The sequence below is a fragment of the Populus alba genome, chromosome 3, assembly GCF_005239225.2.
Source record: "Populus alba chromosome 3, ASM523922v2, whole genome shotgun sequence".
Lineage (NCBI taxonomy): Eukaryota > Viridiplantae > Streptophyta > Magnoliopsida > Malpighiales > Salicaceae > Populus > Populus alba.
The window spans coordinates 13,583,280-13,598,936 of NC_133286.1; the positions used below are offsets into that span (position 1 = coordinate 13,583,280).

General features: G+C 34.6%; 1 protein-coding gene across 2 annotated transcripts; it reads right to left on the reverse strand.

Moving 5' to 3' along the window:
• Positions 1 to 414: 414 nt before the first annotated feature.
• On the reverse strand, positions 415 to 10,303 carry LOC118028652 (protein ENHANCED DISEASE RESISTANCE 2). 2 transcript variants are annotated; one of them, XM_035032337.2, is made up of 22 exons: positions 9,500 to 10,303; positions 9,316 to 9,390; positions 8,874 to 8,927; positions 8,258 to 8,323; positions 7,859 to 7,956; positions 7,458 to 7,531; positions 7,260 to 7,376; positions 7,109 to 7,149; positions 6,907 to 7,007; positions 5,882 to 5,977; positions 4,749 to 4,813; positions 4,598 to 4,669; positions 4,352 to 4,507; positions 3,100 to 3,323; positions 2,989 to 3,028; positions 2,729 to 2,883; positions 2,508 to 2,609; positions 1,953 to 1,997; positions 1,731 to 1,871; positions 1,316 to 1,411; positions 1,118 to 1,219; positions 415 to 681 (listed from the first exon to the last, which is right to left on the reverse strand). In XM_035032337.2, the coding sequence occupies exons 1-22, from the start codon at positions 9,635 to 9,637 to the stop codon at positions 568 to 570; spliced, it is 2,172 nt and encodes a 723-aa protein (XP_034888228.1). In that variant the 5' UTR covers positions 9,638 to 10,303; the 3' UTR covers positions 415 to 567. The 2 variants fall into 2 exon arrangements, with proteins under 2 accessions (XP_034888228.1, XP_034888227.1); XM_035032336.2 differs by having other exon boundaries at positions 7,859 to 7,962.
• Positions 10,304 to 15,657: the final 5,354 nt, after the last annotated feature.

The following is a 15,657-nucleotide window of genomic DNA, read 5'->3' on the forward strand; positions in this document are numbered from 1 at the left end:
TCTTAGAAGAAGAATAATAATTTTCCTTATTCCTTATTCATTTTCAAAAACTAAAGTGGTAGAACTCTTACAAATTGATTAAAAATGTTACTAATAATCTCACATTAATACATTAGATGAAATTTGACCATATGTTTCATTCAGGCTTAGTTGCTGAATCTTACAAACAGAGGACTGCTGTGGATTTTATCCATTGATACGGATTCCATCATTAACTTTCAGCTTCTTCACCTGAAATTGCAATGCGGAAGGGTAAGAACCCAACTCAACTCGATGACGTATTGTCATGGACAAAACACGACCGCATGGCAGATCATGCTCCCTGACGTGTGCCATGATGATGTCAACTCAAATTAAATTTTAGTCTCAAACCTTCTTCAATGGCAAGCGCGACATTTTGAAAGCTGGAAACAGTTTGCAGACAACAACTTCCCTTCCGCCATCTTTTTTTTTTTTCCATGCAAAATTCCATTTGAAAACACTTCCAGTGAAGGACACAACAAGTGAGACTCGTGCATGCATCTAAACAAATGGTAGGGTAAAATCAGTGGAGATCAATGGTTTCTGTCAGTCATGACGTATCTGGATCCAGTTTGGGAACATAGCAGATGAGAGAGCTCTATATGAGAAAACACGAACAGCACCTATCAGCCTTCTCCGGCAATTTTCAGTAGTATTAGCCTGTGCACAAGGGAATGTAAGAAAACGAACATACATGGGCAAAGCACGAAGCTTTCATTTTATTTTCCTCAGCTAGAAACTCTTCAGACCAAATTTCATAGCCAAATTGGGGGTGAAACTTGATTACTTAAGAACTGTATTATAAAAACCAAGTAGAAGACTGATTTCTAGCAGATATCAAAAACATATCAGAATTTATATAATAGGTTGAATGATTCATGGGCTCAAACAAATTTCCATTAACTTGAGCAGGTTTAGTTTAGATTTCTTATTTCTTTGACAGCTCTAATTAGGGAGTCAGTGCCTGGCCTAGTCCACCACTTTAGGCCAGTAGCCTGGTCACGAGCATGATAGTATTTTTACCCAGAACTTCAGTTGGTAGCTTTCCTGATCATATAATTATTTGAGATGGCTCCACGGAACAGAGCACACATACCTGTACAAGGAAAGCCATGTCAACCACCAATGTTGTAATTACACCGATTACAAGCCCCAAAACTCCATTAGCAACAGTAGAAGAGCCGATATCAACATCAACCTACAGAAACACGAGCCATGTTGGACCATACAATTGGTGTTGGCAAAGCAACTCAAGAGTAATATCAGGTACTAAAGAAATTTGGATGGTATTTACTTCTAGGTACTTGGGACCACGGATATAGTTGCAATCAACTGCTTTTCCCAATAAGCACGGGGTGCTTCCAACACTCTGCCGGACAATCCATGAGCCCTGCATGTTTAATTACAGAGAGCAACTCAATCATTTTCATACTGGCTCGATCAAAATTTTTAAAATGTTTAGTAGCAACTATGTTCCAGAAATTTCTCCAACATGGTTCCATGTCTGTCCATAGAGAACAAATAAGTCTGGATATACTAATCTGTTAGCATGTTAGGCAATCAAAGGGTAGTTGCTAAGGGCTGGCCAGCATTGCTGACCACCAACGTGAATCATACATACTCATCTAGCTATAACAGTCACAGCTTCTGACGGTCCCACCATCCTGGCAAACACACTTTCCAAACATGAGGAACAGAAAGACAAGTACCTTGGGAACTGATGGAATAAGCTTAAGCCTACTGTTTCGGAATTCATCATCACCATCAACAAATCGTTGCAAGAGAGATCCCGGTACTAATTCCTTTGTCACAAAATAAAATACCATACTATAGTGCGTTGAGCCGGGTACCTGCCAGAAGAAAAACACGGTCATTCTTTTCCAGCCTCCAGATGCTACTATCGAAATTCACAACAAATTAAATAAACTTACTTGCAGATTAAAAACCACAGAGAAAAGCCCTTTCTCTGAAGCAACCTAAAGAAGAATTTAAAGTCCACAAACATGTTACAACCTTGACAGAATCAAGAACCATACGCTTGCTAAATATTATACTGTCAACAAAAAACATAGTTGACCTAAGTTGATTGACCTCTTAGGACATCGGATAAATTGACAACTGAAAACAGCTTTGAACCAACGATAAACTAACTACAGCTTCATCAAGTAAAGATTTTATTTAACAAGGTTCATTATCTGGCAAACCGTCGGCGAAAACTCGATGCTAGTAGTAGGTAGGTGTAGATAATCCAACCTTTCAGGGAATAATATGTTTGTCATGGTGAAAAATCACCGCAATTCCCTGAAATGGGATAAATTTTAATATTTTGCAGCACAGATTGGAGCTGTGCATGGTAAAAGCACACAAGGCTGCTGATATGACAACCATAGAGCAAAAAGAAAAAAAGACTGTTTGACCAAAGTCAATTTGGAAGTCTGCGATGAACAGCACAGAACAAGGGAGGGGTTAGCTGGAGAGGTACTTACTTGTGCTGCACATCCTTGACGCTTAGCAACGTGGTCCATTCTTTTTGTATCTTTGAACCAATCAACAGCAACAAGATCCAACAAATGTTTTCCTGCAGGAACCTTCATATGCAACTCGCATAGAATTTAACAAAAGTGAGTCTAACAAATACATAAGATGATGACTTTATAACTCCAGTGCATATATATTCAAAGGAAATATGACGAGAATATCAAAGAACCTTTGATTTGTCAAAACAAAAATGCTTGCTACGAACTCTGAAGTTGTTTCCATCAGATATTCGCCAGCAGTCACGGGTATTATCACGGTCATCATGATGTAGATTACCCGAAAAACAGGATAAATCGATTTGATCAACTGGTTCTTCTTCTGAGGCTGTTAAAAATTTTGTCATTAAATATCCAAATAGAGCCCCAAAAGATTGAACTTGTTGAAATGAAAAAAACAATGTAACATTGCAGACTTGCAGTTGTCATCCACCTGTTCTCTTCACATTGTTCTCATGCTTGGTTTGGCAAGCCTGAAAATTGAGAGAAAAACGTGTTTACAAGACAACGCAAAAAAAATTTAGGGAACGGGCATAAAACGTACCTCTTGTTCTTCTTCAGCTATTTGATCGGAGTATCCATCCCTTCTTACAGAGTTTTGGCTAGCAGCATTTATCTGATTGAAAGAAGGTGGAGTCGGATGAACAGAAGATTCTTGCAGCATTACATTTTTCTTTGACAAAGCAGGGGCTGAAGCCATATTGGCCATAGCTGGGATTCTTGGAGGGGCACCTCTCTCATCTGTCTGGGAAAACCATTCACGCAGTCCTGCCAGAAAAAGCAACAAGAGATTATAAACCAGAAAAGATAGCAACGAAAAGACTGTAAAAATGCTTGCATTTTTCACCAACATAAACTAAAAAAATCAAACTAAAAGCAAAAATGAAACTATCACAAGTTCTTACTCACTTTCTTGTCTGATAATTTCAAAATTGTACTTTTGCCATCAACACTATTTAAACAACATCAATGACAAAATATCCAATGCAAAATTGGTGGGCCCCACAAAAAATTAAAATCAACAAATGAAACAATAATCAACAAAAGAAAATGAAAAGCTGAATGGACTAACTACAGTTGCTTGGACACTGATATGCTGTGGGTACAGAGAAAATAGATTTTCAAGTCATTCCTCCAATCCCGATTTGGTTGAAGGGAAAAAAAAAAGGAAATGCTGAATAAACTCCTACAGCAACTTGGGTGCTGAAAGGATGTGGGTATAGAAAAATTAGAATTTCAAGCCATTCCTCCAACCCATTGATGGAGAATAAATGAAGGTTTTGCAATATAATTATCATACAAAAATTAGAGATTATGTTTTATTTTATATTCTATCTTAATAAGAAAATCTACTTATTTTAGGCTTTTATAACCTTCAATTGTATTTAGAAACTTTACTACGTTTATTATTTTATTTAGGTTTTCATTAGGGTTTGGTGCCTACATATGGACTCCTGTTAACATGTTTATCGGTGGCTAAGTTATCGCAGAGATTTGAAAATTCTGCTTTCCTAAGGTTGATTTTCTCTCTCTTTCTCTCCATCTCTTCCCCTGCCTTTCACTACTGCTCTGCCCCTTTCTTCCCTCTTCTCTATCCTATATCCTCTCTACTATTCTGTTTTTCCCTTATCTTTTCTGTTCCATGCCACCCAATATCAGCTTCTTAACTAAGGAAGAACGTAAAGTATGTACCCGCAAAAGCATACGGTGTTTCAAAATTTTAGCAAATAAGAGTGAAATCAAATCCTTACAACAGCAGAAGATATAAGTGAGAAATTGTAGAAAAAATAACTCACCAGCAACACTATTTAACATCTGAAGAAGACAGTGTTGCTGAAATGACGAAACATAACCCACACCCCATCCTTTCAGATCAATCTGCATAAGATGCTGCACCTGCGTTCTGAGTTTCCCATTACGAGGTTTTAAAGGAGAAATATTGAAACCTCCACCTGTAAAAACAGGATATAGCCAAAAACTAAATATCTAAGTTCTGGTTTTAGATTTTTAATCATAAACATAAGGCACTGTATGAAACTCACTCTCGATATGGGCCCGCACATAGCCTGGTCGTGGACCACAGTTCCCGTGCTCTCTGGAACGAAATAGCACAACTGCAAAATAACAAGGAATTTATAAAGCTTGGGACGAGTTAGAAGATCAAATAAGGTGTGGACAAGCCAAATCATTTACCATAGCTGCCATCATCATTTCGCCGCCAATATCGCACATAGCAAAGGTCACGTGGCCACACAAATCTGCAACCCATTCATTTCTAAGTCATAAAGAACAACAGAAGTGCCCCATTTCCACAAGCAAGAGGACTATCACCTTGAATTTGGACAGACTGTAGTTTTCTTAAAAATATTGTTTGGTATGCATAGATAAAAAGAAATCCTGATCATCTCTGGGCATGCTAACGTGAAGATAAACTATTTCAGGACCTCCATATTTAAATTATATGATTTTTATTTTGAGCAAGTAAATAGTGAAAAACCGATTAAGCCACAAGTCAGACATGATTATATTGCTATGTTGTTATACTGCATACCCACACTTTTTAAAAATAGTGTTTGGTGTGCATAGATAAAAAGGAATCCTGCTCATCTTTGGGCATGCTAACATCAAGAGAAACTATTTCAGGCCCTCCATATTTTAATTATATGACTTTTATTTGGAGCATGTAAATTGTGAAAAATCGATTAAGCCACAATCAGAGATCATTATATTGCTATGCTGTTATACTGCATACCCACATAATCAGACAGGATTATATTGCTATGCTGTTATACTGCATACCCACACTTTTTAAGATGACTTGAGTATATATTTTGTAAAATTCAAGGAAAACTTGTATCCTTGGCTAACATAATTACAAACTTAACACATGTGCTTCTTTGCAATAAGCTTAAAGTTCTTGCTCGGTTTTAAGAACTTATAATCTGTAAGTCAGCGTTTATTCATGTTTATGGTTAAACTTGACACAAAGCAGATGGTACTGCATAAATACATATTTTATCAGCATATTCCCAATGTATCATTATCCTAACTTTTTTAAGAACAGCACGTATCCAGTATTTATATCACACTTCCTAGTCTCAAAATAAACCAAACTTGGGTAAACCTGTAAGGCTGTGAAACAATTCATTACAGAGCAAAACTGGAGGGACAAAAAAAGAGCAGAATAAAGTACAAGCTTCCTTCAAGTTTGATAAGACTATTAAATATTTCACACCCTAGACATGACCAATAAAACTCCAGTGCAAAATACTTCCATATGATCATAATATATGCAAGAGTGTGATTTATTTAGGGGAGAATATTACGTTGGAAACCAGTCCAGCTGAAGTATATGATGGAGTATTGCTGTATGTCCATCTACCTCTTCAACTACGCTACCATACTGGAAACTGCAATCCCACCTGCACAAGGCATGAAAAAAATGATGTCATGAATTGAGTAAGCATACAACATGGGCAATACATGAGAACAAAAGTGAAAACCAAACAACAACTCCATTCAAGCAATTGCACTAGTGCTTTATGAATAAGTCTGTATACAATGTATTAAGAGTTTAAGATGCAAGTGACGTACATGTTTAGAAGCGGGATTTATTAACACATGCTAATTACAGTGTCTTATCAGTCTTGTGCGGACACACATGCACACCCTTCTTTTCCTCCAAAGAAAGATGCTAGCATGTCTTGATTTTAAATAAATCATATTGCGGACTTTTGTTATAATGAAAATTAGAATTCAAACTCAGAGCATTAGAGAAGTCTGCTATACAATTCAGTTAAAACAAGCCACGGTAATCATGTGTGCGATCTCAAATGACCACCAACACTAGTGAGCATCATAGACCTAGTCACAGTGAGATTTAACTACTAGCCCACTCCCAACCACCCTCCACACCAAAACAAGGCTCAGATCATAAAAAGATAAAATTATGTTCTATAAATAATGGGTAATACATGTTGTGCACAGAAAAAAAAGGGGGGGTACAATGGAGAAAGAATTGCTGATAACAAGTTCTCAGCCATTCAGAAACGTACATAAGACACTCAAAAGTTTAATGTAAAAAATATTTTTGATATCGCATGTCTTGATTGAAGGTTTTCAAAGTTGTTCGAGCATCAACTTCTGCATGCACACTTAGGTCTCAGATAGTTTAACATAATTAAAGTTCAAAAACCATCTCGAAAGCAAACAGCTTCTTGATCCAAGCCTGAAATACTCGTGCACCCAAAAAGCACAGGAGTGTGTGTTGATAAAGAGTACAATTTTTGTTCTATAAACAATGCTTCTAGAGCCATGCTATTAAATTTGGATGAAAGAGGAAAACACCTACTCAAAACGTGTAGCATCCATGCTCATTATAAGTTCAAATATTTCTTCGCAGCTAGCCTCAACAACACCTACAGCCTTCATCGCTCGACTGCAGCTCCTTGGCTGCATCATGAAAACAAGAAGCGGTGTCAAACTATAAAACAGCCTACCACATAGCGAAATGATGCCATTCACAAAATGCAAAAGAAGAAATAGTTCCTTACAAGGTAGTCAACTTCAACCAGCTCTTCAAAAATGCGGAGTCCTGTCATATACAGGCAAACATTGGCGGTAACCAAAACTGATATGCTTCCTTGAATATCATTACTGTAATGAAATGCTAAATAATACTAAAGGCTAAGAAAAATAAATCACCATTTTGGCACTGTAAAAGACGCCAATGCTTTCTTGAGAATACTTGGTTGTTGGGATTCTGGTTTGTCAATTCCGAGTCGAATTCCTGGGTCCAGTCAAATACTGAAGCAGGAGGACCTGCCAATAAAAAAATAAGACTTGCTCGAAGATTGCATCAACTTAACTTGGAGCTGATAAAAAAAAGGAAAGCATGAGAACCGTTTCCCATGGTTGTTCTCCGCAACAAATTTGGATGATTTTCATTTTCATCTTCATCTTCCTGTGCACTGAGCCTGCAATCAATCATTTTTTGATTCAAGATTTCCGCATCAGTTAGAATAATTGGTAAAACTGGCTCCAACAGCAGTTCAAATGATTAATAAAACTAGCATCAATAATTGGGATCAGTATAGCAGTGCAAAATGCTAGCTTAAAGTATAATAAAAACTATAAAATATCAGGCAAGGTGAAATAAAAATTATATTTAAACATAGCAAAAATACAGAATAGGTTTTCCATTATCTACTGTCATACAATAGCAAGCAAACACATGGTTCTATGACAGGAGAAACTGTATTACAGATAACACAAGCGGAGAAATATGTTGAACAGGCACTCACTGACTTTCACAATCTGATGAAGAAGCAGTCCTCCCATTATCCATTCCAGATTTGTATTCGAATGAGACATATTTGTTACCATTGGGAACTTGGGACTCCTGATGCTGCACATATATTAGCAAGCAATCATTCTTATATAAATCATTTGATCCAGTTGCCTAACAGGTATATGAATGCATGAAACTGAAAAATGTTAAATAAAGAATCAACTGAACATGGTGTTGATTGCCCAGAATACTTTACACTAGAATGTATAATCTAAGGAGTCATCACAGAAGCGATAACTTCAAATGGAAAATGTATAATGGTTAAATATTATCAGTGCCTTTAATAAATCCAAATGAGAAATGGGAGTTGGATAGCGATGATCACAATTCACAGCTAATGAAGCATACTGACCTGATCGATTACAAATTCAATTTTTTCCTTCCAGATAAATACTTCTTGGATGTTAAATGCTGCCATCTGAAACAAGAAAACAGCACACGAAGGTTGTATTTTTGCACTTAAAGTTATGATGCCACAACAAATGAACAACTAATGAAGGTTAATCATGTTGTAATCATGGAAATATGTCATTTCTGCATATTTTTATGGCAGATAACAAGAAGAGGCACTGTTATAATAACTAGAATAAATGAGGGTCAATATTCAGGATTGAAAAGGTAGGGTGGTCTCATGATTTTTTTTTCCAGTTTCCAAGCTCCAATGATCTTAGGTAATTGTCAATTTAGCAAGAGAATTAGCTCTCAATATAAAGCTGCCAAAATCTTAAACCAAAATTTAAACTAATCTATCAGTGGCAGAGTAAAGAGCAAGCACCACCCAGGAGTCCAAAGGTAAAACTTTAGTGCAAAGGCAAATGAAAAGGTAATGCTATAGAGCGGATGGTAGCTTCTTATAATTTGATTTATAAAACAGCAACACAAAAAATAACTGGACTACTGGGAAGAAAAAAGGATAGCATCTTAATTCACAAATTTAGAAACTAAGACTAAGAGCAAAAACTGCTTACTGTGATCCGATTATACTTGTCTTTCTTGTTATATACAGATAAAACATAAAGAGTCTGCAGGAAAAAGAAAAGGAAAACATTATAATCAACTCGAAATTCCAAAAGATTACATTGTAGCAATCCCTCATCAGAAAAATAACATTACATTGAGTAAGCTATCAACAAAAAGCATCCAGTTTGATAGCAGAAAAAAAGTCACCAGACAGACAGAGAGCAGCAGAAAACTATTAATTTAAACAATCGCCAACTTCCAAAAACGCAGTTTCATTACAATCCATGAATCACAATGTTTGCTTAACTTTCAGTTTCACAACGAGCACAGGCATATTAACAGGAATAAAGATAGGGTTAGCCTATAACCTATTAGCTAATGACTCCAATCCGATTCACTGACAACGCATCATCACCGAATCCCAAGCAACATAGAGAAAGCCCAACTTACATGTCCATGGTGAACCTTCAGGCCTCGATCTTCTACTCGACAATTCCCATCAATCAACAAGGTTTTGATTGGCAACTAAAAAAATTCAACATTCACACCACTTTTATTATTACTCACGTCAGTTCCTTTTTTTTTCATAAACATTAAAAATTTCAGATAATAAAGAAGAAGAAGAAGTAATTACCCGATTATCCTGTGGTTTTTTCTTGTAATAAGCAAGAAGCCTGGGCTCCAAAACGAAATACCTCCTATGAATAAACGATCTCCCGATCTTCCTCCTTCCATACCTCACCATCCACCCTTCGTATATCACTTTCGACATTTTTTAACCTTCTCCAAACCACCTTATTTACACCCTAATACCAATCCAACTCTCTAAGAACAACAAAAAAATTCAAAATTCAATCTCGCGGAATTGGAAGCTCGGATTCTGAAAAATCTTCGCTTCCTGTTCCTGCGAGATCGTAAACACCGTTACGAAAAAAATGAAAAGAAATATAAAAACTAAATGACTTGATCTCTCATCTCTAGAATTGAAAACTGTGTACAACGGAATCAAGGATTTGAATTCTCATTTTCAAATTTCCACATACACCAAAAGAAGAATAGGGAAAAAAACAAAGTGTACAGAGAGGAATGGGAAAAAGGAAGGATTGCTTTGTAGTTTTAAAGGTGTGAGTTGAATCTTGAAAGGAAGAAAAAATTAAATATGGCCGGAGTCAAGTATTTATATTTTAAGAGAGATAGAGACTGGAAAAGAAAAAATATATATATATTTATATTCTAGAAAGAGAGCGAGAGGAATTTTAAGTAGGTCGTGACATTTGCCGGGATCAGGGACGAAGGTGGAAAACGCCGGCGTTTTTGCAGGTTGATTCTGAAGGAAGAGATCAAGTAACAGCGGGATTTGGGAGAGATTTTGACTGAGTTTTTTCTCGCGTTACCACAGTCGTGAAAATATTTTACAAAATAAAATGGTTGGAAAATTATTTCTCATGCAGTCGTGCAGGTAGCTTGCGCCACCTATTAATATGCGCGGGTAGTCAAGCGTAACTTATATACGTTATTAAATCCAAGTTAATTTGATTGGCCATTGGATTGACATGCACGAGGCTTTTTCAATTTTAATATTTCAAATGAATTGTAATTCTTATAATATCCATAGCATGTTGAATCTTGTATTATAATGATTTTTTTATATATTACTGTTTAACTATAGTAATTAAATTAGTCTTGATTTAGGAGGTTTATCCAGCAATATCTAACTTGATAGTTGACCCTGATTTTTTATAACTCAAAACTCAATCAATGAATATCATATGAGCATACTCGCTAACATCCTCGAACTTAGAAATGAGAAGCCTTGTGGTTTGGTTTATCGGCTCACCTAGCTTATCTTTCTCGATCATATTATTAATATGATGATTTTTTTTCTTATCACTCAATTTAGATTTATCATAACAGTATAAATGGTTATCACACTCAACCGAGCTTCAATATGTATAATTTCTTGAGTCAATGTTAGGTTTATTGTGTCACCATATATCTTAGATGAATTAGTTGTATGATGCTTGTGTGATTCTTTGAATGTAACTTGGAATATGAGTGAACTTCAAACTCAAAAAGTTTCCTCGTTTAGGTCTCTTGCTCAAGCAAAACTCTAGAACTTGTAACCCATTTGCAATGGGCAACCCAATCTTTGCATTAAAACTCACATCACTAGCAGGGGCACACAGACATAACGATTTGGACGGCCCCCATCTTGTATCCTTTAGGTAATGTCAGCTTTAATTTCATACAAACTCTACTCAATGTCTCTACATATTAGCTTTTTTAGTTCGATGAATGAATTGTCTAATATCAAACTAAAAAACTCATTGGACTCTTCATTGTAAATGATATCATTATCAGTATCAATGATGGCATCATCATAATAACATAATAATCCCACATTAGTAGTGGCATTACTAGTTGTTGTTACGAGTGGAGAGATAGTTATGCGATCCAACCCACGCGAAAGGATCTATTAGTAGTTATAATAGGCCCAATCACTAGGGCTTCTGTAAAACACGTGGGTCAAGGTGGGCTACAAAAGAGTAATAACCCAAGAAGAACAAGTCTTAATAAATTTGATTCATATTCAATATGGGCTTGAAGACCATCGGTTTCGACCAAGGGAGTAATTTGGCATCATTGAACTTATTTTGTCAAATATTTTGTGTTTACTAATCCAACAAGAAAATCATGTATTATTTGGGTAAAGAAAGTATAATCTATTAAGGATATTTGATTGGAAGGGAAATCATACTCTACCTTGGACACTAAAAGTGGCAGGAAAATAGGATTTTAGGACAAGAAAGTTTTCTAATGTATTCTTCAAAGAGTAAGTTTTCTAATGTATTCTTCAAAGAATAGTGGTGGGACTATAAAATAAAATTTTAAAATGTTTATTTTATTATTTTCATTTTATTTAGTTAGTTTTTGGGTTATTTTAGGCCTAGTTTCAAATTGAGTTAAGTGAGCTCATTAAGTTATCTAGGGGTTTATTTTAAAGAATATAAATATATTTTTTTGCAAGACTTAATTTTCATATTGGAATACTCAATAATTACTGCATATTAAAGCATAGATAACAGGGATTTTTCTTGTTTGGTTTTTGATTAAACTATACTCTTTAAAAAATTAACTAATTTTTGTTGTGATTTTATACTTTTTGTACCCATCTCAAGTAAAGATATTGTGTAAGAGTGGTTATTATAGTATTGATGTCTTAGGGTAGGTTGTCCATTGTAACACCCCACCTCACTAGTAAAATATTGTCTGCCTTTGGGCCTCTCAGTCCACCCAAATCCAGGGCTTCTACGCAGGTCCCCCTCACAATTTTGTTCTTGGTTGCCATGCATGACCCTAAAACGCGTCTTACCAGTTAGGGTGAGCATGCACTTATAAGGCCCTAGCTCTGGACGCTTGCTTCCGATATGGGATCTTACATCCATTGTGTCAAGCTCAATTATCAATTTTAAACCTAAATTAGAAAGATCTTGGATTCATGAATTCAATTAAATTTTGTTAGGTTCGCACACAAAAAAAACAAAAAAAAAACCAATAATAAAGAGAGAGGCAGAGTTTTCATGGTGGATAGAAAGATCGAAAGAGTGAGAGGCGAGGTGATGTTGGGGAGGAGAAGGAAGAGGAAGAGAAAAGATAAAAGGAAAGTGAGTTATGTAATTTTAATTTGAGTAGTCATGCATGCATTACATGCACGTATCGAATAATTATGCAAGTATGACTTGTGTTACTACTTGAGTTGTCCTAGCTTGGAAAATATGTTTCTAATTGTGCTAGTTTGGGAAATATGTTTTTTTCATTGGGCTAATACAGGGAAAAAAAAAACTTGATTTTCATTGATGGATTTGAGAGGTCTAACATGAGTTAAGAGAACAAGAGTTCACGCGTGGGAGATTGTGATTAATGGTTAGTTTTGTAAGGTTATCTTAGTGTCATCATGGTTTTTAGATTTATTTGAAAAACAAGAATTATTTTTAAATTAGCTCTATTTGAAAAAAAAAATGACAAAGTAACACATGTAGAAAAAGTTTTGGCAAAATAGTATGATTTGATAAATATTGTGTTTGGGAATAATGAAATTTTAAAAAAAAATTGTTAAAATGGATTGGCACAAATTCCAATGAGAAAATAAGAGAGAGAAAACAAGAAAAAAGAATGAGACCATGGTGGTGTATTAAAGCTCTGATGATGATACTTAAGGTATTATGAAAAAGATCTCGACAATAAATCCAATAAAATCAAGAAAGGTCATCAACGATTACTAAAGTGGGCCATACATGGTGTTCAAAGACAAACAAGTCATCCACTATATCTGGACGAAACTTGTGACTAACTCCAATCATTATTGGTGGTCTTGTTTAATGTCGTTGGATTCATTATATTAAGATTTTTCTAGCGATATCAGGAGTGACATCATTGAAATTTTGATATGCCCCCAATATCTCGTTTATTTTTTTTCTTTTTCTTTTCTTTGTCCTTTTTTCTTCTTGAAATTTTTGTCAATCCATTTTAATCATTTCTTTTAAATGTTGTAATCCTCCATTGCAACTTTCCAAACTTTTTCTACCTATTCTACTTTGCTAATTTATTTTCCAAACCATGCTAGAAAGGAAATCTAATAGAAAAGTGGAAACATTTTGAGTTTTTCAATGACTTTTTATTTTATGGTAAGATTTAAGAGAATGATTACTAGATTACTTTGTTGTAAAAAAAAATTACGGTGATTAAGAGTAAAAACTCATACTTATGTGCAAGTAAAAAAATAAATATAAAAGGAAGGTAGAAACAAGAAAGATAAAATAGATCAACCTGGGTAAAAATATTTTTATATATTCCTACTTACTCTTAAAGCACCATAAAGTTTTATTTTTATTGTATACTAAAAATCTGAGGAGATAGTGAGTAGAAAATATAAATTCCCTTCCCATTTCACCCTGTCATTGCTTTGTTATGACTAGATTTTTTGTTTTTCAACAATCAGACTAATGCAGGTTATTAGCTTTGAGGCATCAATAATTTATTTAAGCATCCATAATAAATTAATAATAAAATTAATTATATTTAAATTAAAATAAATAAATAAACTTACTTATTGAAACACTTTAAAATGATAAGTTTTATTTTTATTGTCAATAATGAATTTTTTATCCTTAAAACTTTATTACTTCTTAATTGTGTAACTAAAGTGTTTGGAATATAACTAGTGCATCTAAGCTTTTGATATTGGCCAAGCTTGTGAATATGGTCTCTGACTCTTTCTTTATTATTTTTTTATATTGATTTTTTAATTTGATTAATATTTTTTTAAAATTTTTAAAATATGGGGGGTTAAATTTTTAAAATGTTGATTTATATTTTTAAATATTGTTTAATTTAATAATGTTTTGAAAGAGAATATTATAATTTATATACAATTTGATTTCTTCTTATATTTTACATAAACAAGTTGTATTTTAAGTTAAAAATTAATTTAAAATTTTATTCGCTGTGTAACGGGCGGCTATAAGACTAGCTTAAAAGTCAAAACGCGACGCAACACTGCAGCATGAACAGGCCGAGGCAAGTTTGTTTTCGTATTTTTTTCTCCATTATTTAATTTATTTTCTTGAATTAAAAGTCAAGATTGCCAACGAGAATAGCAAGGGGACGCGAGCCAATCTCCTTTTTTGAAATTGGACTTTTATTCGATGGCGCTTTCCATCGATGCATGAACGACCAGGGGGACGAGAATATGATTGTTGACGCGTTTCCCGAGAAGAGACAAAGCTGTCTTCTCACGAGAAAGGACAAGATCTTTATTTGTAAAAATCGCTGGTGTGCCCCCTGAGGCCTCCCCGCTCTTTATTGCACGAAGATCTGGGTTCATTAGAAATGGGCTAGCCCAGTAGGTAGGGGATTGTACCGCCTTGAATGTAGGGTCCACGATGAGGGACTAGTCAGAACCTGATCTAAAGTTGACAAGTCCAGAGAACATAGCAGAAAGGGGCACATCAAGCCCAAATTGATGCGCGTTGGGTCCCAACTGGATAGCTGCATTTCTTGGCCCTTGGCTAGCTGCACGCGCCACCAAAGTAGTACCTTGTTGATTCTACGATGCATTCGATAAAGATGCTTGACTGGAACGCGCACTGCCCCGTGGACCCATTTTTTTTTTTTTTTTTTAAAACATTATTTAAGGAATGATGGTATTTTTAAAGTAACAAAAAAAAATTCAATGCCCGGTTCATTAATTTGAATATATCTAATAAAATTGATTAATTTAATAATCCAATTTAAATCAATATCATAAAAATAAAAAAAAAATTTGTTTGAGACCTTCCACCACTTTACCGGGAACATCGCTCGTAGAAAAAAAGGTTTGTTGAAATGATTCAAATTCTATTGCAGAATGATGCACGATGACAACAAAAAAAACCACATGGATTAATAGAGTAATATCTTGAAAAATCAAACTAAATAAAACATAATGACATGAGTTTTTATTTATATTAAATCAATCAATTCAATTTAATTAAAAATAAATTTAACAAGGAATAAAAAATAAAAATACCTCAAATAACCCAATAAAAAAAAGGATAGAAAAGTGATGTGGAAAGCATGTATAAAAATAAAAAAACAAAGTTCAATCTCCAAAAAAAAATATATAAAATCATAAATTTTTTTAAAAATAGTTTAAAAAGACTATAAAAAACCAAAGCAACTCCTAATGAATCTCTTTAAGTAAAGTTAATTTCCCAAAATATAATTAATGAAATCTCAAATACAGTTTTAATG

Excerpts from the sequence above, each read along its gene's own strand:
- LOC118028652 (XM_035032336.2), bottom strand. The coding sequence starts at position 9,637 with ATGTCGAAAGTGATATACGAAGGGTGGATGGTGAGGTATGGAAGGAGG. Across the intron at positions 4,814-5,881 it reads CAGCTGGACTGGTTTCCAAC|ATTTGTGTGGCCACGTGACC; the intron begins GTAATATTCTCC and ends AATGGGTTGCAG. Across the intron at positions 4,670-4,748 it reads AAATGATGATGGCAGCTATG|TTGTGCTATTTCGTTCCAGA; the intron begins GTAAATGATTTG and ends GTTATTTTGCAG.